Genomic DNA, 27361 nt, shown 5'->3' on the forward strand with positions numbered 1-27361 from the left:
TCGAGAAGGCTGACCTCTCCTTGGCACATTCGGTTAGGGTGATCTGCCAGTACCCTGATTCAAAGGTATTTAAGTACTGGGCAGACCCTAAGCGCCAAACAGCTCATCAGCCTGGGGGTGGGGGGAGGAGCTTCTGTCTCTGGCACGGAGTTTGGCCCTCTATAGTCCACACAGGACCTCAGGTACCCGGTGGGGCAGCTTTTGGTGCAGAACCACAGGACAGGCTACCACTCCCCTTATCTGACAACCTGTAAGATTTATACTTAACAGGGATGTTGTCGCTTGTGTCTACATCATGGGTTCACAGGTGGGTAGTCCCAGGAATAAGGGAGGACAGAGGAGAGTACTGTCCCAACACTTGGTGGCAGTCTCTCTGCTGTAAAGAAGTTAGACTGGGGGGGAAGGAGTACTCCCTCCACAGACCCATCTTTCTCTTTGGTGTTTCAGAGGTCAGGGAGAGGTTCACTCTCCTCCTCCTCTTCTCATTCTATCACTAAGAGCATGGTGAGCTCAGACCTCTCAAAGTGGGTTTTGAGGTGCTTGATATGGAGCCCCCTGTTGGGTTGCCTGGCGGTCTTGAGGTCCACCAGGTAGGTGGCCTTAACCTTCATCTCAGTCACCTCATAGGGCCCAGTTCAATGGTCCTGGATTGTCCTGGGTTCCACAGGTTCCGTAGCCCACACTTTCTGAACAGGCTACAATCCAGCAGTGGTAGGATTTTGGTCATACCACTCTTTTATCACAGCCTGACTGACTTCTAAGTTGTCCTAAGTTTGCGTCCACACTTGGCAATTTGTGCTCCTGAAGGCCAGCATGTAGCTCACTACATCCTGGAGAATCTTACTGGGAGCTTGCTCCCATCCTTCCTTGACCAAACACAGATGTCCTCTGAAAGGGTACCCATACAGAAGCTCAAAGGGGCTTAAGCCCACTTGCTTTTGTGGTAAGATCCATGTAGGCAAACAGGCATGAGGATGTATCACTTATTCCTCAGGGTCTCTGGTTGGCCTCTTAGCGTGCCCTTATGGCTCTTGTTGAATCTCTTAACAAGCAGATTTGCTTGTGGGTGGTAAGGTGTGGATAACGTGTAGGCTACCCCACACTACTTCCACATTGACTGCATGTATGCAGATATGAAGGTTGTGCCCCTGTCAGACACAGCTTCCTTGGGGAAATCCACTTGGGTAAAAATCCCATCCAGGGCCTTTCCCACTACAGGTGCAGTCATGGTTCTCAGAGGGATTTCCTCTGGGTAGCTAGTAGCATGTTCCACTAGAACCAGGATAAACCTGTCGCCTGATGCAGTCTGGGGAGCCATAGGACCAAAATGGGTGCGCCAATGACAGGCAAGGAAAAAAGGGAGCCTCTCAGGCTCTGCCCTGTCTTCCTGCTGGCCTGGCATGTCACACAAGTCCTACAGAATGCATCTGAGGAACTCTTGATTGTTGGCCAATAAAAGTGTGGGGGGGAAGCCTTGCAAAGGTCTTGTCTTGGCCCTGGTGTCCTGCCAGGGGAATTTCACGAGCCAGCTCCAGTAGGAAGGCCCTGTAGCATTGGGAGACCACTAGGGCCATTGTTGTCCTATTCACAGGAGTCTTAGGCACACTGAAAAGAAGGTTGTCCTCCCAGTAAATGTTATAAATTCCAGAGGCTTCATCTGTTGCTTGGTTCTTCAGCCTGTTGCCTCATGCTCTCAAGTACTGGACACTCCCTATATTCCATACAGAACTCTTCCTTGGTGGGTCCTTCTACGTGCCATCCAGCAAGTGTAGGCAGGCCACCATGGGAAGCAATGCCCTTCTCAGTGTACTCTGGGATGGCAACTGCAGGAGAACTATTCCATCTCACGGGGAATACATGCAGGTGCTGGGTTCCCACTCCTCTGCCGTTCTCCTTCTTAGCAGCTGGCTAGGCCATTATTCCAGCCTTCAGCCCTTTTTGACTCCCGTCCTGGGCTGCCATGGACTTTGTTGAAGCACAGATCCAGTCAGGTAAACCTTGAGATCTACTTCCTTTCCTTCCAGGTAGTGTGCTCAAGGTCATTACCAAGCAAACAGTCCACAGGCATGGCAGGCCTCACAGCAATCATTTGAAGGCCTAAAACCCCGGTGCCCCACCCCACTCAAAGGGGGAACATGGGCCACTGGGTAGTGACCCTCTCTGCTGTCAGCTACCACAACTTGGTGGAATGCATTGGTAATCTCCTGCTCTGGGGACAACAGCTGACTCCTTACAATAGTCCTGCTGACAACTGTATCCTCAGAGCCTCAAAACCTTGCCCATTGATGGTGACCCATTGCCTATACATTAAAATATTTGAGGGCAAATGGATCTTAGGAACCATATTGCTGTCACCCAGGGACACTAGGGTAACCCCAATGAACTCCCCCCCCATTAACTTGTACAAACTCCTCCCCTAGCACTACATTACCCACCACTGTAGTCTTTCCCCCAGTGGGAGGTGGTGATCTTTTTGGGCACTTTGGATCCCCTTTGTAGAGTCCACAATCAAAGCACTCATAGCTCTTGGGAGTTTTCGGCTGCTGACATTTGTCAGGGTAGTTTTTCTTCTGGTGACCAGATTGGGAAGGAGAACCAGACCCTTTCCCCTGTGAGTTGTTTTGGGGGTCTTTAGAGAACTGTTTTTTCATCTCCCCCTCCTTCTGGTTGGAACCCTGATCACCCTTTTGGGAGTCCCTCCAGATGCCTCTTGGACACTCTGGCACTGACCCAGATTTCTGCATCTTCAGCAAGCTTCCTGGGATCAATATTCTTACTATCAACCAGGTGTTGGAGCAGCTCTGGGAAACAAATATCAAGCATGAGCAGGCTCCTTTAGAATTGAGTTGTACAGCCCTAAATAATCTTCAACCATGCTGCCCCTCACCCAGCTCTTCAGTGCCTTGCTTGCATAATCCGGGAAATCCGCCCAGGTTTGTGATGAGATATTGTGGCTGGCCCTGAATCAGAGCCTATATATTTTTGTTTTTGCATTATATGTTTCAGAGGTCAGTCCAAACTCATTGACTAAGATGACCTTCATAGCAGTGTAGCATGTCTGTCCCTCCCCACTGTGGGCATGTACCTCAAACTTAAACTGCTACCCCTGAACTCCTACGAGACCTTGTGTGCTCTTAGAGCCACTTCATAGGCTGCAAACCATTTGTCGATATCCTCTCCCACCACATAACTGGGCACCAGATGCTTGGGTATCCAGACTCTGGACTCACCACTGGACACTGCAGGTATGCTCCCACCATTGCTGTTGCTGGACCCCACTTGTGGGACTCTAATCTTCAGCTCTTTGAGGCTGAGCTCATGGGTTAATTTCCTCACCTCCATGGTCAGCCTCCTTTCTTCCCGACCCTGCTCTAATTGAGAAAGCTCCAGCTTTAAATTCCTCTCCTCCCTCCTCTTTACTAGCTCCTCTGGGGACAGGTTTTTTTTAATGGCGACACTGCTCCCTGCTCTGGAAATCACTGCGGCCTCCAGCACAGTGTTGGCTCCCTTGACAGGCAGCCCCAGAGCCATATCAGACTCCAGAATCAGGCCATGCTTCTCCTCAGTAATTTCCTGCTTCTCCGCTTGATTGTCATCACCTGCAACCTGGGTCTGTGCCCAGGCTCTCAAGGTTTTCACAGCTCCACCTTCTTGGTGAAGCGTCTTGTAGAATTGCAAATCCTTGTAGAAATCTATCAGCTGAGGCACAGTGTAGACCTCTAGCCTGGCCAGCTCAAAATCAGTTCCTGCAGGTGCAGGTGCTGCTTCTTCAGAGTGAGACCTCATTTAGCAGAAGAAAATCAAAAGGCCAATCGGAGAGAATAAAACAAAAAAAATCAAAATGGTCTTAGTATAGAAGACAGAAAGTAGTCTATAACTACACATTTTTTTCCTCTTATTAGGTTAGGGTTATGATGGAAATGGTGTGTGGTGAGTGGTATTCACAATTATCCACCTTGTGCCTGATCTGCAGGAGAAAGGTTAGTTAGGGCTCTCAGGAGAATCTATGATTTGTTAGTTCTCCATGCTTACGTCTGGTGATTTTTGCCACTCACCAGAAAGTTAATGTTGTGTACATTGTGGACCTCTGTGTATGAGTCGTGGATGTTTGGCATTGAGCTCAATGTTTGTGAAAAGGCCCACCACATTTAAAAAGGAGATGTATTTGAACCACCTCATTAAAGGTTATTTTTATGTGCTGCATGCAATCCTATCAGGAGATGGTTGTTGGCCAATCACACCTGTTACCTTTCAGCAGTGTATGTTGATTTGTTAGACTGCAACTTTTCTCCCAAAATTAATTTGACCATTTCTTTCAGGTGCCTCAACGGACAACATCTATATCCCCTGCACTAGCACGAAAGAACTCTCCAGGAAATGGCAGTGCCCTCGGAAGCAGGTTAGGAACGCAGCCAGTACGAGCAAGGTACACATTTTGGCATTAACCTTCATTTTGATCAGATACAATGACATAACACTAATGGAAGCAAGAAAGTGGCATCGTAAATGTTTTTTTGGGAATGGATTAGTCAGTGAAGCACAGTGTTACTAAAGAGCTACTGGGAAGATACTATTTACAAAGAAGTTTATGTATGTATTGTCTTGCAGTTGGTGCAGTATGGCTTTGTAGTTCGTTTTCTTCAGGAAACTCTTTAACACCCTTATTTTATTAGGTTTTCTTCTTTCCTCATACTTCACCATCAGGTCCCTCAAACCACTAGACACTTGCTGCACCACTATACTTATAGGAGGAAACATTGGATTTTACAATACAAAACACTTTTCTCTGTGGTGAAAAAAGAATCTGTGTGGGAGATCTGGTGGGTCAGGTGTACACACACAATATACCTGCAAAGTATTGATATTAGTCACACCTGGTGCAAGTTTATGTAAACAACAGCTATATTTTTCCAAGTACCAAGAGGCCACACCATTGGGGGTGTATGCTATAGGAGGAAGGGAGCTTGCATTCAACCGGGAGGGACACAATGATGCCGGCGATGGGAAGGGAGACGCAATGCCAATCAAGGGATGGAGGATGCTGCTGGTGTAAGCAGAGGGCGGTCTGGGTTACTGGTTGTTACGGGGTACAGGCGAACCTGATGCAGTATGTTCCTGATGCAAGATGTAGTTGCACTGCAGTGCTCCTCCATTGTCTAGTCCAGGGGTCCCACGAAGGCATGGATGACAGACCAGGGATGGGGCAGAAATGGTGGGAGATAGGAGGACTTTATTTTGGAACATGAAAGAAGCTCCAACTTGAAAACCTAAACAGAATTGTGAACAAATACAGCCGGCGTCACAGGATTTGTTTGCTAATATTTAGAACCACATGCAAGGTCAATAAACAGCATATGTCAAAATCGCAATATTGAATGCTGTTATCCCAATCTACTCTGTGTATGCTGTCTTTGTGTTTCACCTGGATGATACACAATGTTTGTTACTCTCTGGCTAGAGTGCTAAATTAACTTTTGAAACGTTAGCAGCGACTATTACTTAGTAGAAGTGTACTTCTTTTATTCACATAGGTAGAGGTAAAGCTGAGTGGGCCCTGTAAAAGGCTCACTGTGACCATGTGAGTGAGTGTTGTCCATCTTTCATTTCCACAGTGCTATGGAAATGAAAGATGAACAACATCGCTAGGTACAGTCAGAGTGCAAATGGCATCGCACAAAATTTGGCACCCAGTTAAATGACATCGGTTGCACCTCCTTTATGCTGGCATTGATTCTGGCTGTAAAAAATCAAATGAGGCTTTGGCAGCAACTGAAGCCAAGCCTCATTTACATTTGCTTGTTTTTGGAGGGAAGCGTTCACTGCCCCTCTCTGCTATAAAAAAAATAAAAAATTGGCCCTTTCCTTCCACTACTCCTCTCCCCAACATACCCGTACATACATTTACTGCATGTTGACATCGGGTGGTAAGTATCTGTGGTCAAACCAAATGTAATACTGCATTTTGTGTGGTTGTAGGACATGAAAAATAAGTGATAACGGTAAAATGGCATGTGATTTTACTGTGGCCCTAGTACCATGCAGCTCGTAACCAGGACCCATGTGTGCACTTGCAGTTTTGCCATCCTCACAAGGCAGCTCATTTGTAGACACAATCTTGTCAAGTAATTGGAAAGTATGGTCTTTTCTTTAGGTACAATGGGGTAGTTAGAAAGAATTCCAGGAGAGGACTCCACCCTAATTGTTGAGAACTGTTGTGTAAAGAGGGGACACAGTGCTAATATATCAGTCATATATTTGTACACAGTTCTACTCCCATGTATCCATTACTAATATTACAGTATAATCACAATTGGATAGAAATTTAAACTGTTTTGTGACAGATTTATCACTTAAGTCTGGTGTCTTAACAGTAATCCTGATCTTCGGAGAACGGAGCCTTTCCTTGAACCTCCCATCCAGAGGACAAGCAGTGGAAGTTCGTCTAGTTCTAGTACCCCAAGCTCCCAGCCAAGTTCTCAAGCAGGGTCTCAGCCTGGATCTCAAGCAGGGTCCAGTGAGCGCAATAGAGTGACAGGTGAGGTGTTTCTCAAATCCTACTGATTGAATATAAATGTTGTCTCTGTTTTTAGTAGATTTATCTACATGCATGGTTAAACCCAATTCTGCTGATCGTGTGAGCTCTGCGGCGCTCTGCGCTTTTTCACTCAGCTTAGTCCTATGAATGTCATATAATGTTCAATGGGAATTAGGCATTAGTGTCATTCCATGTTAATGATGCCATTTACACAACCATCTATTTGGTGTATGTGGTAATGGCTTTGAACCCATATAATTTCAGTGGGCTACACAAGAGAATTGATCCACTCCCATAGATCTGTAGCAATTTTTAATTGAATGATATTTGATAAGATTAACAGCTTGTGGATCCAATAAGCAACAATGTACTTGTTGGAGCCACATTGTCGATGTGCACATCAGTTAACATAATTTAAAATGTATTTTTGTGTTGCCAAACCCTTTGCTAGACTACCAAAATGCTTTAATTTACATAACAAACTACTTTAAAAAGCTACCAAAAAGCTTTGAATCCAAGATTATGCATGGATGCCACTTTTGGAGTGATCTCTCCCTGCTATTGTTTTTAAACATGCTTATTAAGGGGATTATCCCTGAAAGGTAGGTCTAGCAGCTATCTATTAATTTCTTATGTGATAAGAAATGAAAATATCAGTCTTGGTTGGTTTTCAGCTGTAACACCCATACCTGAAGGTTCACCCGTACCACCCCATGAACCAGCAAAGCTGAAACAAGAAGATAGCAGGGACATGACCCGCCCTAGTCGACCTGCTGTGAGTATAATAAAAAAATAACAAAATTAAGTAATAATTTGAGAAAAGCAATGCATATGCTTACTAGTCATATGGTAAATGAGGACAAATTGCGCCAAGAGGTGCAAAATTTTAAAATATTCACAGTTGACATAAGGTGTTGAATTCTTTTCATAAATAATTTTCTGAGGTACACATTTCTAATGTAGAAAAATGAAACAAATAGATTTTCCAACATCATGTCCACCAATGAAGAAATAAGGGAACAAAGTACAATTTTTCCTGGTTGTAACCGGTCTGTTTTTTAGCTATATTGTATGAAAATTCCATTAATGTCGAGTCATAGGTAAACATGTGGACTTTGCAAATTCACTCCATCCCTGGGACTGTCTGAAAGTGGCAAGTACTTGCACACCATATTATGGAAGGGAGGAGAAACAGGAAGGGGAAAGAAAGGTACAGGAGCTCTTCAAACAGCAGGGGAGTGAAGGCCAAACCAGAGTTGTGTGTACTGGGGCAAGGAACCTGGCATCCCCTGTAGATGGGGGGGGGGGAATACAGGATGCTATCAACAAAAGGCCAGTACCAGAATGTTGGAATACATGACTTTCAGAATATGTTAAGCTACTAGCAGAAAGTAGTCAGCTTGCCCTGCTTCACAGTGGTGATGGGTTTGTTGAAACCAAATGCTGACTAGGATACAAACATGGAAAAGCTGGACTTAAAAAATCAGGATTCTTGCAGCAACACAGTAACCCGAGACAGACCAACAATATGAGACTAATGAAAGTGGCAGATAAGGAAGGAAACTAAAAAGGAACTGAAAAAGATTAGTACAATGAAAGTGAGGGAATGCAAGTTGGGTGGACGAACTAGTGAGGGAAGAAAGGCGAATGCTATCATGAGATATTACCAAGCAGAGAGCAATATTCAGAGTGAAGTTAAATGTGCTCTGTCACTGATAACTCAAAGTGATAACTACACCTTGAACTCCTTCCTTTCACCTTGAACTCCTTCTGCCCTTATGGTCTAATTTTTCTCACCTGCCATTGCCATCTCTTTCAGAGATTCCAACCTAGACATTGGCGATAACGGGTAACTCTAGTGTTTGGTCAGTAAGTTAAGACTTTCTCTGACAATGTCAGCATGTGTCTGTGGTGAACGTGTGAAATGTAGCCAAAAGCAAACTTTTGGCAAGATGTGTGCCCCTTCTTTTAAATATAGCATATAAAAATTGCCCTACATAGTTGAAAAATATTAAAATATTTATGATAAATAATCATGTTCTTTAAGGTTCAAGTTGCAATATTGTGTCTGCCATATGATTTTACTGTGTTTCCCACATTTTTTAATTCTCCTCTGGCTTGAAGAGTGGCTTTAGAGTGTTTATCAGTGAGGGTGCAGGTGATGCGGAGTCTGTACTTAAATGCAAAATGTATAACTAAGTTTTAACACTTTTAAAATAAACAAATTGTGCTGGGAATTTGCCCAAATAAGTTATCCTTTATCTCAAGATTCCCTTAATAACTCTTGCTGAGACTTTGTTGTTAAAATACTCCATTCATATCTTACATGTACATCCATTCAATAAACAAATTTTATTTTATATTTATGAATGCAACCTAAGGCATCAAAAAGTGAAATCTAACTAAGGGGCAATATATCTATATCCATTTATTCTTCATGGACTAATGGTTCTATGTGACACAAACTGTGGTTAGTTCATCATGTTTCATTGAAAATTAAACTCATAATCCTGGTTTTGACTCGTTAACTACAGTTACATTAATATATGGTAATTAGTTAACGCAATTGAAAATATATCACTGATAAATTAAGTCTTAGACTATGGCGCAGGGCAAAGAAAGTCATTTACTACCTCTACCTTAACCCTTACACTTAAACTATTTTTATTATATGTCACTAAATCTTTCCTTGCCCTGTGCCATAGTTTCTGTCTTAATTTAAAAGTGATAGATTTTCAAGTGTGTTAATTAATCACCCTATATTAAGTTAGCAGTGGTTAATTTTACTTGATTAATAATTCACAATCAAATTCTTATCTTAACCTTACACCTAGTCATTTAAATAAAACTATGATTTCATTAATAAATATCTAGCCTTAATTGTTAGTTTAATTTTCTTCCTTTTGATATATGTATTTAAGTTAATGAAAGGTATACTTAATAACTTAAATCTGTAATATTTGTCTTTCCATTATATTAAATGTTATACTTTATTAGGTAACCTCAAACCCACCTTTTCATTTTACATTGCATTTAATAACTTCCTATTAAAAATCTTAACACACTATATTTGAATGTAATCAGTAATTAATTTAATTTGTTTAATTAAGATTGTCCTTTTCAATGTGGCAACTTTATTTTTATTAAAGTAACTAACTGCATTTCTTATACTTACCTAAGACAATGTAGGTGCAGATAATGTTGTGATCACCTCAATGTGCAAACCACAATATAATTGTCAAGTAGCAAAGTTGAGGGATCGCTACACAAATGTTTCCTAATTTTGTACTGTGCTTTAATTAGTATAGACTTCAGATAAACATAGTAGCAGGCAACTTGGGATCTTTATCATTTATCGATCATTTGTTTTGTTTCAGACAAACCAACAGTATGCAACAGTACTCAATTCAGTGCTGTTTCACTCCTGGCCTTATTGTGTTTTGTAGATAGTACTACTTCACAGTACCTAGAGACTTCTACAATTCAAAACAGAAACAAAAAATAACTGTAATTCATTTTCTAATCCTCCCAAAGGATAGTCACATAATCCTTGATCATCCTTGATTTTTTCTTTTCTCTTTTTGGCTAAAGTCTCTAATGAACTGCGTGCTGGCCTAAACGTTCCATACAGAGTATAGAGATATGAGGGAGAAGCCTACTATAGATAGATGTCTACACCATGTCAGATTTTATACAGCAGTTATGCATGGGCTGTAGAAGAGCTCAGCATCATGCCAGACTACCTAATTTCAACCTTTTTCCAAAATCAATTAAAAACTAGTTTAATTGTTTATTAATATGTTCTGGCTCTGACTTCCATTCAGATTGTCCCTGATATGCAAAAAACATGGTTATTGCAAGGCGATAAACGTGCTGTGAGTTTGGACAAGATCAGACCTGGATCCCAAGGCTCATATGCTTAATACAAGCACACTTAGCTATGTATTTCACTTAAACTGCTCACCCGAGATGAATTTTTTGTGTACATTTAGGCAAACCCTACAATTAATTTTCCTATGAATTTAGTTCAGTTTTTATCAAACGGATACATGGTTATTCTTATATTTGCTCAACTAGTTTGTGTTGCTTGATTGAAGGTTTTCTCCTACTGTGCTGATGCAATAGAATCTTGCAATAGATCTAAATCAAACACATAAATACACCAGACCCCATCTCTTGCATTCATGTTCTAGAACGTTGACTATTTCTGTCTGCATCATTAGTGGAATAATGTCATTGCAGTTGACAAATATATGAATTGTAGAAGAGATTATTGCTTAGACCCCAAGTACCTGGAAGGATGAAAGGTTTTTCAAGCAGTACAGAGAAGATCTACCTAAAAATCATTGAGGACAGAGGCAAGAGCAAACGTGGCTAGTGTGTAAGAGAGGGGCATATTAGAGTATAAAGAGCATAATCTAATGGTGTTGAGGTGTTGTTTTGGTGGAGGTAGGTGTATGAGACACTATTTTTGAGAGTTAGAGCTCCAGTTATAGTTTGGTAGACGGGGTACTCTGTTGCAACCACAACAGAGTAAGTACCCTTCTTGCCAAATCCTCACTCCTTCCACCTCATCTAGATATGGGCAAACCTTAAGTACTCTTACAAGAGATAAGCCGAGATGATTGTTGGGCCACCAGTCATCTCTAAATTTGGAAAGCGGAATACCCTAGGGATGATGGAGGCAATGTCCTCTGCCATCCCAATGGACTCTACTGCATCCACAGGCTTAAAATCAGGCTGTTATTCTTTATTTGAAGAGGGTGAGAATAACATAAGCTGTCTTCTGTTAGTGGTGTTTTGGATTAATGTTATAAAGGGATAAAATAGATTCTTTCAGAACTTCAACCCCCAATCTCTACATTAGATACCGATCACATCAACATTACCATAACTTCAACAAGGTGTATGTACTATTCTAACTCATGTCCTAGACTACGTAAATATACAAGGGCATTTGTGAAGAGAAGTTAGTTGAAGGTGTGAGGTTGTTCTACGTCAACATAACTTGATTTTATATCAATACTTGTGAAAGAGATGAAAACTGTGCTATCACAATGCATGTATTATGCTTTTCTCTTAAATGTTTTTGTTAAAATGCTAAACTAAGGTCAATTAACTAACACATTTAATTTAATTTGTAACTGTCTGTGCCTTTCATCTGCCTTTCTGCTGTCCTGGTTTTTTCCTCTGATGCTGATTAATATTCTCTCACACACAGAGCTATAAGAAAGCAATAGATGAGGTTAGTGATGTCTTTTTTTGATTGATCCTGCTTATGTAAGGTTGACTAGTTAGAGCTTAACGTCAATTCATATTATTTCACTGTTGGCATCAAAAAAGAAGTCATCATATTTCAAAATCAAAAATCATTGCACTCAGACTTTTTTTTAATGTATGTGTCCTCCATGAGATCTACATTACATTTTCATTCTCCTCCTAATGTTAACCTTCATAGCATATTTATATCATACTTATATAAAGGCCTCAAAAATAGATTTGCTGATGTTTAATGAATGTTATCAGTGGAGAATAGGTTCTCAGGGTATTTTGGATGTGACTATGAACTTCAGTGAGTAAGAACGTATTGAAGCATGTTATTATTTCATGATAGTTTTCAAATACATATTGACCATTAAAAAGTGTTTAATATTTTTATTCAGGGTGTTTTTGTCTTCTGTATCCATGGTATACGTTTCTGAGTTATATTTTCTGCAGATGTTTGGAATAATTGTTAAAAGAAACATGCCCATGCATCATAGCAATTAGGAAACTCTAGATTTTTTTCTATGTTGAAAATATTTGAAAAGAAAAGTATAGAAAATAGTTTGAGAATGTATAATGGTTGCATAGTTTAAACTTTATGCTTAAGGACTTGACAATCATAATCAAGCAATTTAAAAAAATGTATTTGGTGTTTGTTTGTGCACATAGTTTAGGTTATTGTCCAGCCTTCAAAATTCAAGAAGCTGTTGTATTTTAAAGTTTAGTATTAACAACATGCTCATTATTAGATTTAATCAGTAAGACAAATAGGCTTCTGAGAAGTTTTACCTCCAATGGTTAGCACACACAAGAGTCATATAAACAGTGAATTTACTACATCTTATTCTATAATGTTGGCAGAACCACTTAAACCTCACTCATTTTGGTGTCTGTTTTTATGTTCTTTCTTACCGTCTATGCTTATCCATACCATGTTAAGCAATTTGCATGTGTTACTTCCTTTGCATTATCTTCCCACCCAGTTACTCATCATTAAAAATTACTTCTCAATGTTCCTAAGAAGCCCAGCAGTCACAAAGGAAATGATGGCTACCTTTCTAGCAGTCTAACTAGACTCATAGCTGGTGCAGATATCTCCTTTCAAAGTCTTTTCCACAGTCTCCTGCAGACTGCACTCAAAAATCTCTTCTTCTGACCAATTGTTGGTTGTTTTTTCGAAAGAGCTAGTGCATTTTGTTTTTCAGACATAATATCCCCCGTCCGGTGCAAATCCTTGCATTGTCTTAGTAACATGTTCAGTTCATGGAACGAATATCGTACCTTAGCAGTCATTCTCTTTAAAATGGTATGTCATATAGTATTTCCCATGAGGTGAAGAATTAGTTCATTACATCATCCCACTGTAAGTTTCATACTTCCATTTTGATAAATTGATGGCTGATTTTCAGTGGAAGAACTGCAAATAGCTGTTACTGTAAATAGGGTTTGAATCGCAGGGCACAAAATAAATCCCCTTCAAATCTCGTTTAGAAGCACAAGATTTGGCTTAATATGTGTGTCTAGAAACTATTGTTTTCATATCTTCTTTAATGTGCTTCTTTAAAGATGGATTTCCACACACAAGTCTTGAATCTTTATTTTTCTGTTACAGTGATTTGACAAAATATCTCAAAGGAGAATAGAGAAATGATAGTCCACAGATTTCTGTCATCCAGAATATTCTCACAATAGTCATTGAGATTTTCTGCTGAAACTTGGTGCCCTTTATCTAGATTTATATGGTCACAAAAAAAACCTCTTCCTTCTATAACACAAGTAATATAAGCCACAACGGTGACTCCCAGGGCACATTCAGATTTTGTTATGCTAGCCAAATGTTCAGATATGTAAAATTGTGTTCTGCACATAAGAAAATGATGTTCAGTGAGGTTTTGTATCTTTGAGATCATTGCATCTCTCTCATTATGTTTGTATAACCCAGAAAACATGTGCACTGCCCCATACTACTACTTTATTTTCAATGAATACTTGGGGAACACAAAGTACATTCAAAACATTTTGTAGAAAATCAATTTTTATAGAATATATATTAGATGCCACACAGAACCCTGTAATATGGATGTGAAAGGATGAGGCAATAAGATCACATCTTTACATTTGAAATGGTGTTGTTTACACATCTGACTCAATGATATTATTCACGAAATCAATGATGCCATCAGTGATATAAATGTGGATGTCTTTGGTTGTCATGCTTTGAATTAGCAGTATGTCACCCAAATTCATATGAATAGTAGTGTTATAATGCATGTCATATCTCCGTGACATCTCACATATTGGGCATAGCTTTAATCTTCTACACTTGCCCAAATGTGATATACGATTTTACAATAAAGTACAAAACTTGTGTGTGAAATCTGTTTCTCTGTCTTAGTTGTGAATATAAGTTTTTATTTAGATTCAACCCCTCGTTCAAAAGTTACACATTTAGTTTGTTTTCAGATGTCTTATCAGTAGGATTTTTTTCAAATACTGTTGATACCATTTATATCCTTACTCCAAAGTTTAGAGGAACTTTGTTGGTTTGTAAGGTAGATACAACTAAAGTGTCATTATTTAGGTGACTGTCTTTTCTCATGGAACTTGCAACTACAAAGCCTACCAAGCCATGGAACTAATTCACACACATTTGTGCTGAACCTTGAAAGAGTAACTAGTTTCCTTCCTTGGGCGGTTGAAGATTTTGATGATCCAGCAAAAAAATTTGTAGATTCCATTTAAATTCATACCTTTATCCTGGCCTAAAATGTAATCAAAGGGATCCACCCACGGGTACAAGAGATCACTCGATTACTCAATATGTATCCCACGGTCGTGGAGAATACACATTATTTGTTTAAATACCCCTCACACACCAAAAGGGCCCTTGGTGTCATGCTTCATCATAGGGGTCTTCCTGCCCCTCTACGGGACAGGGCGTGCTACGACCTACGTATACGCGGGAGCACTGTTGTTTGTGAGACAGCTATGTGTGATGCGGGGGTGTGAGAGGAAGGGTCAGGAGTGAATAAGGAGTGAATTAAAAAATACCTGGCTCTCAGGTCTAGGAAAACTTATTCTGCCGGTCGAGCTGGTATTATTAAAAGGTGGGGTAAGGAGGGTGTAAGCCTCAATGAGCTATATCTCCTAGTGGTGTCGACATGTTTCGAAGCTTCCCCATGCTTCTTCGTCAGGACCTTAAGGATCCCTTCCTGTCACTAACTGCGTTGTGTTTATAACAAAGATTGTGAGAAAAAAATAATAAATGATATGTAAAAGGAAGTAAATAGCCTCCACGGAATCAATGCCTTAATAGGTCTTACATAGTCCTATTAACCTAGAGGGAATAAAAGGCGTATTAGTTAAGTAAGAAGTAACTCAATCCATTGTGTGAGTACGGTGATCTGTAAAAAAAGGTGAAGAGTACTGGTCTCTTTAACGCTATCCGTAACGTTATCACGTGATCTGTGATGAAGGCACTGTGTGATAGATGGACATACAACATTAAACATAACACACACACAACAGAAAGCACACACTCTATTCAAAAAGGGGGACTAGTTCAATGTATATCCATGCCAGAGTAAAAAATCCCCACAAAAGTATGGACATACTTGCTAACAGGAGGTAAGTAACCTCATGAGCTCGTGAACCGAGTGGTGGGCGTGCCAAGTAGGCTACCTGCATGAAGAGAGGAACATGAGAGGAAAATGTGGGCCAACGATTAAAATATTAGCGTTGTCAAAAAGTTACCTATTTCCCACTGAAACGCCGTACTTACGACTCCAGGGATCAGTGTCCCGCCAGATCAACCACCCCGGTCAGCTCCGTCGATGGAACTGAATCGGAGGGTGCCCGGTTTAAATAGCCGTATCAATTAGTGTAATTGCGCGAAAGAAGTGAATGCCCAATGCGCGCTGATTCTGCACACGGAGACCCGGAAACGGAAGTAGACCGTCCGGGTCATTCCGACCGAGTGACTGAACCAGGACTGAAGGGGGAAGTACCCCAGGTGAAGGACCAGGGTGTCTTAATCCACTGCCTGTATAAAAAATTCCAGATGGAACTAAAACGGAGTAGATGCTATAGTTGTCTACCTGTCTAGGCTCCCTGATGGAGGGGCAGGAAGACCCCTATGATGAAGCATGACACCAAGGGCCCTTTTGGTGTGTGAGGGGTATTTAAACAAATAATGTGTATTCTCCACGACCGTGGGATACATATTGAGTAATCGAGTGATCTCTTGTACCCGTGGGTGGATCCCTTTGTTTATGTACAATTGACTGGGAGCAAGTATCCACCTCCACCACTCGCTGAGTGGTACCTCTCTACTCCTCTCCTTGTTTTTCTTTTTCTAAAATGTAATCCCCTAAATTATACAATATTTATTCACTTTTACATCTTACAGTGTTCAAAATATCTTTGGCAGTTAAATGTGGGGAATCTGCAGTAATAGAAATGAACTGGACAATGCTGTTTGATTTTCTATGATTTACTAGTGACCTATATTTGGCTATCACACTTCCAGAATAGCAGCCTACTGTGGAAAGCTAGAAGTGAGGACTGGGCTGGAAACCAAAATTGGCCTGTCAAAAATGTTCAAACCAGCCCCCATACTGAAGGAGGCCTGACTTGAATGGAGTCATAAGGTATTCATAGTTGGGACAAGGCAGCCCATCCAATTTTGAAAACAGCCCGCGAGCCTGCTGCCAACTTGGAAATGTCAGACAGGCTTTTTCACCAGACCAGCCCTGATGCAATCCAATGAATCTCAGTATTCACATCTCTCTGATAAAGCTGGCAGTGCTTTAGTTATTTTTTCATTATTTGAATAGGATATGCATAATACAGTGCTTTACTTTGGATGCATTCATTTCAAACTGCCAGCACACATTTCCTTAATAAAATACTGAAAAATTAATTCAATATCTTATTGTTCTGCATTTCAAGTACCTGTCAAATCTCTTTGCATTTGAAGTATTATTGGTATTGCCATTTATACCTCCTTAAGCATTTATACCCAGTAGAGAGGTAACAGTGACACCAGAGCTCATTGTTTCTTATTGTTAGCTCCCCCCCATCTGACCTTCTATAAGAGTTCCTCCAGTTTCTGTTGTCAGGAGGAAGATTATCATCTCACCAGAGTAGGTGGTGATCCTTACTGCACTAATTGCTGGCATTGTCAATGGTGCTTAGTGCATGTGATCTGGCATGTTGTCCCTATGAAAAGTCCTTATTGTAGTAGTGTGAAATAGTGCTGTTAAACTGTGCCTCTGGCAGACAAAATGTCATTTCTTGCAGTGCACTTGGCCTCCAATTAAATCCCACGACTTGGAGGAACTTGCATATAATGTCACCTTCTATTAAATCTCCCTCTCTCAGCAGATACATCATAATGTTTCTCTGGTAGTTCTACTGGCACATTTTATGAAGTATAAATGAGTCTGGGCCCTAAACAAGCTCCTGAAATATAGTAAACTACATCCAGTTTACACCAGAAATGCTCAGTGAAAAAAGAGGTGATTAGAAGCTCAAGGTTTTTTTAGAAGGTGTAGTTGTGCATGATACCGTATGGCCTATAATTTGGAGTCTGAGTCTGAGTTTGAGTTTGGGTTACTCCATCACAAGCATAATGGATACCCAGTTCATCGTATTAAAAGTGCCATTGGTTGTAAACCACTTGTAATACTGCAGATGGGATATCTGTCACGTTTGTGATGAGGTAACTATTCCGCCGAACTCTAAAGCAGGCCTTTAGATTTATATTTTTTATTGGCTCAGCTCTGGGGATTAAATGAATGTTAGCTGTTCAGCACTCATTTACATTGTGTTGTCTTTGAACTTTGGCTCAGTAGTGTTGCAAACCACCAGTTTTGTGAGGTTAAACAAATTAATAGTTATATATTCTAAGCATTTTGAAACTTTATTCCTTGATGTACTAAGCATTTTTTGTTAGCTGTGGGCGTAATATTATCTGCTGTTAAAGTAGAACCCATTACTTTTTGAAAATCCTGAGGTGTTGAGCAAAAACAGCATTTACCCAGACAAATTGATTTATTTATTAAATGTATGTGCATGGAGCATACCCAGCTATTTGGGCAGTAAAGCCCTTTGGTTAACATGGATTACAACAATTGATTAAACACTGTTGGATAAGTGTTTGATTACAAATAGTGTAAAAGTGTCTGCCTAATTGATGACATTTTGTAAAGGCTTCAGGACTATCCGTGCCAACATGAAGCAAGTAGCACTTGAATCAAAGTTTCATAAGCAGAGCTCTTATTATTATTATTAATGAACTCATAAGTGTGTTCTCCACTCTACACAAAGTGACAATAGCTCTGTTGAATACTGCAGTGAAAGAGTCAGAAGTCACAGTGGTGAAGGTCAAACTTTATTACAGGTTATAACACCAGGATGGTTATTCCTGACCAGCCAGCTTCTAAATGGTAAACTTCAGAACTCCCACACCAGAAAGAACGCATTGAACATTCATATTACACTCTTAAAGGCATAACATATATCTTTCTTCTCCCAATTAAACAAAATTTAGAGTACACTATGTACAAAGGAAAACAAAAGCGAATAAAAACAAAAAAAATACTAAGTGCATGGCAATCAAATATGCCGAGCACCCTCCATAAAGAATTAGGTAATACTAAAATTGCATGAGAAAATACTGGAGAATTAAATTATAGGCGAAGAACAGAAAGGCGAGCAGTGAGAACAGAGAACCACTTCCTGACATAATCAAGAAAAGATGATTGGATCCTCCTGGTTCGATCACTATGCTCCCTCCTTACAACGTCTTATTCAGCAGTACCCCCATCTCCTCTGTGCACTCCTCGATCCCCATCTCTATGCGCGTTCTCTACCTCCTTATGTTCACATTGTCCTACATCAACATGAATCTGCTGCATTCTTCCTCTCACTACTGATCATTATCCTCTTCCCTACACACACACCACTCATTTGGAACACTACCACTTGCCTCCAATTCCACTTCAACATAAAATAGTTGGTTCTTACATCTTTGATCCTATATGGCTCCTGAAATTTCATGAAACCTCCCCCTACACAGCCGACTTCATCTTCAGCCGATCCCCCCCAGACACCCATCTCCAGTACTCACTTGCTCTTGCATATTTGTCTCCCAAACCCTGAAACATTTCAGTCATCCACACTGGCACTAGTTTGGCCCTCTTATCCTGACTGCAGAGTCCTCTCAGTAACAATATTTAATCCTACACTTCTCCCAAAAATTCTTCACTTCATGCTGAATGGGTACTGCATTCTGCTTCATCATAATCTTATGGAACTAGATTCTGAGCTGGCTGCTTCATCACTATCTTATGGAACTAGATTCTGAGCTGGCTGCTTCATCACCATCTTATGGAACTAGATTCTGAGCTGGCTGCTTCATCACTATCTTATGGAACTAGATTCTGAGCTGGACCGCCTCCCCATCCCAACTCGTCTCTAAATAACCTATTTGGGATCTTGAACAATGTCATCAATCGTGGTGTCTTCTACAATCATAACTTGATTTGGGGCCTTGGGATTAATGCTGATATGCAAATCATATGCATCAATTGGGATTGATTCTGTTAAACAGTTTCCTGGGGGGAGGGGGGCACAATACATCATGAAGTAAAATTAGGTTGGTTTGTGAGATGAAGGATGGGAAAGCCCTCTAGCATTAGATATTCAGATAAAATATCAGCCACCATTAGACATAGGAAAATCAATTAATTGTGCAGTTGCCTGAATATTACTTATAGATTTTAAGCTTTTCTCACATCAGAACTTTCTAAAGAAGTAATCATTAATATATTTAGCTATTTCTCTGAGGCAAAGAATCGCCAGCAATATCTCAGATCCAGCAAAATGGTAATCTAGACTGATCATTTAGACATTTATTGCCACAAATCAACGCCTTCCAACAAAACAATACATAACTGTTAAGTGAATGGAAAAGTTTTCAAATATAATACACATTTGAAGCAGTAGATATCTGCAGAGAAAAAGAGATAAATTAATATTAATGAGTGGCATTTATCCTGACACTAATTAGAACGAGGTTAATGTACAGTGAACCATGTAAAAACATTTACTTTTGAGGGCAAGGTAATTTACATGAGGAGCATGGAAAACCCATAAAAGAAGCAACATTCTTCTCTGTGTTTAAACCTCAGTACAATCACACTAGGTACCAGCTAAAGATGGTTTGACTTTTTATTGCATAATGGCATTACTTTGCTGCCCATACATGTTAACCACAAAGGACTTAAGAGCTGCATCCACAATTTTAATAAATAAAACACGTGTTTCTTTGCAGAATGGAATTAATGTGAATTAATAGTATACTACAACGGACGTGTTCTTCAATATTCACAGGCATATTTTGGAAACACTGCACTGTTTTGTGAATGAAGCTTAAATAAAGAGCAGTGCCACAGAACATAAATGTTCATAACTATTCCAGGAATGCAATATTAGCATTAACAAGCAGCTGACAACTAATTATTGAAATAAGGTTCTGTCCTAATAGCGCAAACAGCATGCTAAGATTCTGACTGATCATGAGGAATACAGTACAGCGCAAATCATAGTCCCTGATAAAGATGTATATAACAAGCAGCAGTTGGTTGCCTGGATGTCTGTCTGTGCAGTTGTAAAATATATTTAAACTTTAGAGTTCACTTTATTCAAGCAATCACCCTTGATCTGCAAAACATGAACTCACTTTTAAGTTAACATTTGTTTTGACAGTCTTGCCATTATAGACTATTTAAATCTCTTATAAAGAGTATGCTATTTGTTTTGTGGTTCACTGAAAAGAATATGGCCATATGGAATATGTGGTATTTAGTTTTTTTCAACAAGTTTCTTTCTCCCAATCCTTTAACTCTGACCGAATGCACCGATGGGCTCCATTGGTTACAAATATAGGCAGAAGTGGTAAGCTTGCTAAATAAATTGCTGTGTTGTTCATGTGCATGGTGTGTGTCAAGAACATTTCCCTTGAATAGTTTTGGTTACGCTGAACTATTTAACAGTGAGATATCACTAAATGTGTTTTAGATGGATGCTGTACACCTGTGAGTGTGAATAATAAAGTTGTTTAATAATTTGAATTCCCACCCACAGACCACCATATAGCTTCAGGAAACTAAGTTCAAATATAAACTCAAAATATGCATTCCGATGAAAAGCATACATGGGTATTATTTTGTTTAATATAATATTCATGAGGAAGCAGAAACATTGCCCATGCAAAATTTCACCATCTCACTCCATTTCTTTTCACTTATTTGGCTTTAACGCTTTATATAATATATATTTATAGTGTCTAAATAATTTCAAAGCAAAAGACAATAAGATAATTCATACAAATGTTTCTATGTTATAATCCACCCTGAAAATGTAATGCATACTTGATGAATCTATACAGAATTCATCACTATTTAAATCAAATCACATTTTGTAATCAATATTTGCAAAGTTCTACCTAGGAAAGTAGTAATAACACAGGAGTATTCCATTACATTATTATTCACATAAAGTGTATTTTATTTGCAGAAGAGTGCATTAATGCAGCCATCACTAATTTTATAAGTTAGAAAACTGACAAAATAATCAGGTATTACTTTTTATGCAAAACTGCTTATATAATAGTTCTGATTCCTTTTGCTGTAATAGTTTAATAATGCAATTTGTGTTCAATTTACCCTCTAATTTAAAATTAAGCATTCATTTAGCATATCATTTTTTTGTGAAGTGTTTTAAAATAATTGGGTTGGCTTGGGTAAAGTGGTTCCAGTTCAAGGGGATCCACATGAGCTTCAATTGATTTATTTAAATATAACAGATATTAAAATTGATTTGCTCGTCATGTATTTATGATGTTCCTCACGTGTCTGATGTCAACACAGTTTTCCACTCAGTATGATATTGACTAAACTCTAACTCTTCAACAAAATAAACATTTTTGTGTAATTGTTTATAAATATGTTTGCTATGTTCTGTAAAGGAAGAGAACTTTACTGCTATACTTTACATTACGTGTGTTTACATTTTTGTGTAGTTGTTTATAAATATGTTGGCTATGTTCTTTGAAGGAAGAGAACTTCACTGTTATGCTTAACATTATGTGAGTGAACAGTTTTGTGTAGCGGTTTATAAATATGTTGGCTGTGTTCTTTAAAGGAAGAAAACTTTGCTGTTGTGCTATACTGTATGTGTGTGAACATTTGCTGCATATATTGTTGTACGTTCATCACTGATTTGTGATTTTGTTAGAACACCACACAGCTGTGTTCTTTTGGTTCAGTAGCCTGTGATATAGCATATGTTGGCATGTGAAGCATGTTCTTATTTAATTATTATTCATAAAAGTATACATTTACTTCTGTAGGATTTGACTGCATTAGCCAAAGAGTTAAGGGAACTACGTATTGAGGAACCTAGTCGCCCTATGAAGAAAGTGAATGATTACTCTTCCTCGAGTGAGGAATCGGAGAGCAGTGAAGAAGAAGATGCAGAAAACGAGTTGCATGATGGAACTGTTCCCGTTAGTGACATTCCAAGACTCATGTAAGACCCATTACATTCAAGTTAGGATGTCACAATTCTAGAGTCCGTTGCAGTTGGTTTATTTCAGCACAACATACTTTGCTATGATTTGCTTATGTTTTGTTCTTCCAACTTTCTTGATTGTGCTTATTTGAGAATTAGTTGATAAGAGTTAGAGATGCCCAACAATTTAACAGGTAGCAAAATATATGCTGATTTGCAGGCACTGAAATAAAGCTCAATGGGAAACATGGCACATGAAAAAGCACATTTAGGCTTTCAAATCTAAGCAAATGGAAAAATGTAATCTTTTTGTAACTGAATTCTTTATGAGTGACAGTCTCTTTCCAATGTGTGGTCATGCTTTGCATTTTGAGATGGGGCCACTGTGCCTGTTTGAGGAGCAGTACCAAAGATGTTAATATAGTAAATGTAAAGTTCTGCAATATGACCGATAGTACTTTGTCCCTCTATATCATGCATGTTTATTCTTCTGCAAGGTTCATAAAACGGCTATATCTCTGAGTTGATAAACCATGCCTTGACTGAAGCAGAGGAAAATAACATGTACTCCAATTCAATTGCATGGACCTTGATATTAATTAAGGATAATTTCCCTTTTGGGTAACATTGTGAATGTTGACCAGCATCTAGACTGGTACATTTTACCAGTACATCTTGGGTGGGATTCCTGCTAGTGGCAAGGGATCATTACTGTTTATCTTTAGTACAGATACACCCCTTCCTTGTCTTTATGCAAAGAAAGAAGTGATTGTTAAAATAATTTAGGATCTTTTACTTTTCTTTTTGTCACCTGCAACAAAGATGCAAAGAGTTTGAAACTTAGACACAACCCAGCAGATTGTATCACAATGTCCACACAGCACTCCTAAAGACTTTGTCACTCAGAAATTGTAAAGTTAAAACTAAGTAACTTTTTCTTTTTGACATACATCATTAAAAATTATTTAAACAGAAAACTTTGATTTTTCCTGAAGAAAACACTATTTAAAAGATGTTAAGGTTACAAACAAAACTTAAAAAACTGAAATTGCTCAGATTAGTTGTATGCGCTGTAACTCCTCTCCCAAATGCTCTGCTTATGATCGTGCATGATTTAGATAATATCGCAGGTGCCAGCTAACATTGATTGCTTCAAGCAGGACATGAGAAAACAGCAAACTATTCTCACTGCCTTGTAGAGTATCCTCACACCACTGAGTGTGATCTGTAAGAGAGCAGACCTTCTCTAGATAAGTGCTCAAGTGAGATGATTGTTCATTCAGAATTTCAATAGCTAAAATGAGATGGGGTGTAATATTATTTGTGGTACTTTTTGTAAGGTCTCTCAAGATGCTCTGTCCCTCCCTGGGAATTGATCTCTGAATATTATATGTAAGCGCTTGGAATAGTGCCCACAGAAAAACAACTCATAATTCCATACCATCTTGAACCAAAACCTAATGCTAAATTAAGTCTAATAACATAAAGCCAAAACTATAATTCAGCTCTCAATCTAGTGGTCAGTATCAAGACGCCATAATGCAGAGTTAGTTACTGCTTTAAGATTACTCGGATGCACAACCTTTTCTTACTCAGCCTTTATTAGCCCAATCTCCAAGTTCCATCTTGGTGGTAGACCCTCCTCCATTGTCATTATGTAGTTGAGTGAATTTGGAAGACCTCCAGTTGTGCGTAAGGGATCATCAGATTGGTGAGGTATTTCAGGGCATGATTATGCTTTTCCTTAAGAATTAGGCACTCGGTTTTGCTTCTGATCATATGCTTCTCCAGCAGCTATTGAAGCACTGGTAAGCTCATGTTAAATCTTTGATCCAGAGAGGAGGCATGATGCATAGTTTTGTGGACTGTGGATCGTTTGCATCATTTTGACTGTGAGGTCTGTAGTACCACCATTGCATGAATTAATCATGGAGACAATTATTGCTTAGACGAGTATTATGCGGTGATGAATTAGCAACACAAAGTTAAAGGAGCCATCACAGGAAATAGAAGTGGAAGAGCTCATCTCATTACATACAATCTGATGCTCGAACACTAGTTCAAAGGCACAGGTCACCTTTTTTAGATAGTGGGTCTAAAAAGTGGTATTTCAAGAGTGTATTCTTTGAACATGGCTGGTGACAGCAATGTCACAGTACCATGCCATACTGAACTTTAGAGGTTTCAGGGAAGTATATTTCCTGGTGGGTATAGTTAGAAAACAGTGAGTATATCAGTTGTAGGACTATCCCTTTTCCACTTGGTCATTCCAGACTGTTGAGGAGAATGGAGTGATCCACTGTAACAAAAGAAACTGAGGGGTCATTGTAGATCAATACATATTCATGGACTGGACATTGAACATTCAGCAATCCCCTCTTTGTTATAGGATGATTTCATATCCTCTGTGAGGGCAAAAGCCAAATGATATATCACTAATGAGATTGTTGAATTCAAGCTAAATGTAGAGTTTTTAGATGATCATAATTTAAAACCTCCATCCGGTGTATGGAAGGTTGAAGACCAGATAGAAATACACCAATATCTCTAGATCCATAGTCTGCCTTTTGCAGTGGCTTGATGGCATACCTGGGTTTACTTCAGAATGTAACATGCATAGCAGGCAGCATTAATGAACTTGTGATGAGTCATTTAATGGTCTGTTGGCTTAAATTAATGTAGTTATTTTATTTTATAGCATCTAAGGGTTCATATTGCTTCCAGGCTTAGAACATTGAGTTGCTATTTAAACTGCTCCATGGCATTCTGAGATCAAGCCTTTGCTATATAAATACATCCTAAAAAAAAAATGTAATACTTATATTAATTTCTAATATGAACCTTTTTCTCATCATAAGGGCATTATGACTATTTGTCTACATGCCCGGTGCATACTTTGGGTGCAATAATATTCATTTGTTGTTAGCCTTGGGAAAATGCTGTGATTCATTAGATTCATTGCTTTTTCCTGGCAATCTCTTCAGAAAAGACCTAGAATAACTGGAAACTATCTAAGGCAGTATTAGAGAAAGTTGTTCTGTCCTTGGCTGTTCCCTTAAAAACTTGAAGGCAACTGGTCACATAGAAATACAATATTCTATGAAACATGGAGATCGACAGAGCCATGGTGTTCTGATCTTTGAGACATTTCTCCCCACATCCACAAAGACTTGTCTTACATTTGACTTTTCTGCAGCTACCTGACTCCAATGTTATCCTTGTCTCCCTGGTAGTCCAGAAATGTAATAATGTATTCCAGTCACTCCAGACATATCCCATAAATGATTGCCTGTCTTCAAATTATGATCTTTATAGGACCCTGGTCCAGTGAGAGTTTTGCAGGCCCTAATTGTTTTTACCATTCCTCCTCTCTTTCAGAATATTATGTCTGGATTGTCTATTAGGCGTTTGAGGAAATATCTGGCCAGTTTTCCCTGTTAGCCTATTATTTATCGCTGGATCAACTAGTGCAGCATCAAAATATACTCACAGAATGAGAACATATTATGAACAATTTATAAAATAATAAAGGCATTGCATGTTACTTTATTTAGTGGGACAAGCTTTACTCAGTTTCCAGTTTCTTACCTTTTGAGAAATGTCATATTGTGCCTAGTCTTTCTTTACCATTGTACTTTCTTTCACTGACAGTTTAGCTCTGCGGCATTTACATGCATTTCCTGCATGCCCTGTTAAAACAACCTTATTCTATCTTCTTAATGTCCTTCATTGACTCATGTTGTCCACTTATTCTGGAACACACTTCAATGAATCAATGCCTTTAACTAGTATTGCTGTTACTTGCATGTCCCTCCCCCTCTTGCATATTAGATCCTCAGCCGAATATACTACTATTGAGTGTGTCCTTAATAGAAGTGTGTACTGTAGTATCATGAAACAGGATTTTTGTGACTTCCTCTAAAGTTTTGGTATCCAGTTATGGAAGCCCTGACTTCCATAGTTGTTTACAAAAATGGCAAGTTTAAATGTTAAACTGAATTTCTATGAGGAGATGTTCAGTAATTTAAATACACATATGCAGAGCAAAAGGGAATGTCTACACATAAAAACAATGGCAAATTGCCCCCAATACTGAAGAAGCAAGCTTCTACATACATGCACAATACAGCATCAATTTGAATTGTAGATGTCTAGTAGTTTGCCTGTGAGATCACTAGTACCAATCATTGTTAAATTGACTGAGGCCTTTTAATCCACACACTTTCCATGAAACATTGTAGTTATCGGGTGTATATTTAAGGTCCGTTTTGGTCATTTATAAATACAAAATCTAAAAGGTCATCCAAACAGAAGTTAAAAAAATGTTTAATTTTGAAATATTGCTTGTGAGAAGAGCTACAACTTTGTTTTATTCTATTGGCAGACCAACTGGAACGTCTGGTAACAGTGAGCTATATAGTCTAGGGACACCACCTGGTCTCGAGACGTCCCAAACAGACACATTTAACAGCATTTCAAGGGAAGGCACTTTAATGATCAGGGAGGTAAGTGTATCATAAGAGTTTTTGCTCATTGATAAACTTCAGTCATTATTTACTAATGTTATCATGCTGTCTGATTAGGATAGCAGTAAGTTTTGTGAACTTTGGGCAAATGAGTACTGCACTTTAATAGGTGACTAATTAGTACTAATGATTACTGCTGTGAATGCTGTTAATGGGAAATACTGCGTCATCCTATACCTTTTATACAACTGATGTAGTCTTCTGTTAATAATGAAATGTGTGTTTACCAAGCAAACATCCCAAAGATATAGCACTCAAACCTTCCTCTCTTTCCTTGATCTCTCGTTCATACCAATGTCTTTGCTGCCTCCTACTTCTTCCATCATGTAAAGCAACATGGAGGGGGGATTTGGAATCAGAGTGCCAAAGTGGGGAAGCAACAGGAGGGTGCAGGGAAGGAAGATGTGGGAAGGCAGAAACAATAACGGTGCACGGGTGGGGGTAAACAAACAGCGGG

General features: G+C 39.1%; 1 protein-coding gene across 12 annotated transcripts in view; it reads left to right on the forward strand.

Annotated features, from left to right (window-relative positions):
- TNIK (TRAF2 and NCK interacting kinase) overlaps positions 1-27361 on the forward strand; it is a 787085-nt gene that overhangs the window by 652774 nt on the left and 106950 nt on the right. For 6 of the 12 annotated variants that reach the window (XM_085635448.1, XM_085635452.1, XM_085635450.1 and 3 more), the window contains 6 exons: positions 4320-4426; positions 6372-6535; positions 7210-7310; positions 11757-11780; positions 22218-22396; positions 26763-26883. In XM_085635448.1, coding sequence (XP_085491574.1) covers positions 4320-4426; positions 6372-6535; positions 7210-7310; positions 11757-11780; positions 22218-22396; positions 26763-26883 — 696 coding nt within the window. The remainder of the gene's footprint in view (positions 1-4319; positions 4427-6371; positions 6536-7209; positions 7311-11756; positions 11781-22217; positions 22397-26762; positions 26884-27361) is intronic. The other 6 variants (XM_085635449.1, XM_085635453.1, XM_085635457.1 and 3 more) reach the window with 1 other exon arrangement.

Source organism: Triturus cristatus, chromosome 11, assembly GCF_964204655.1.
Source record: "Triturus cristatus chromosome 11, aTriCri1.1, whole genome shotgun sequence".
Taxonomy (NCBI): Eukaryota; Metazoa; Chordata; class Amphibia; order Caudata; family Salamandridae; genus Triturus; species Triturus cristatus.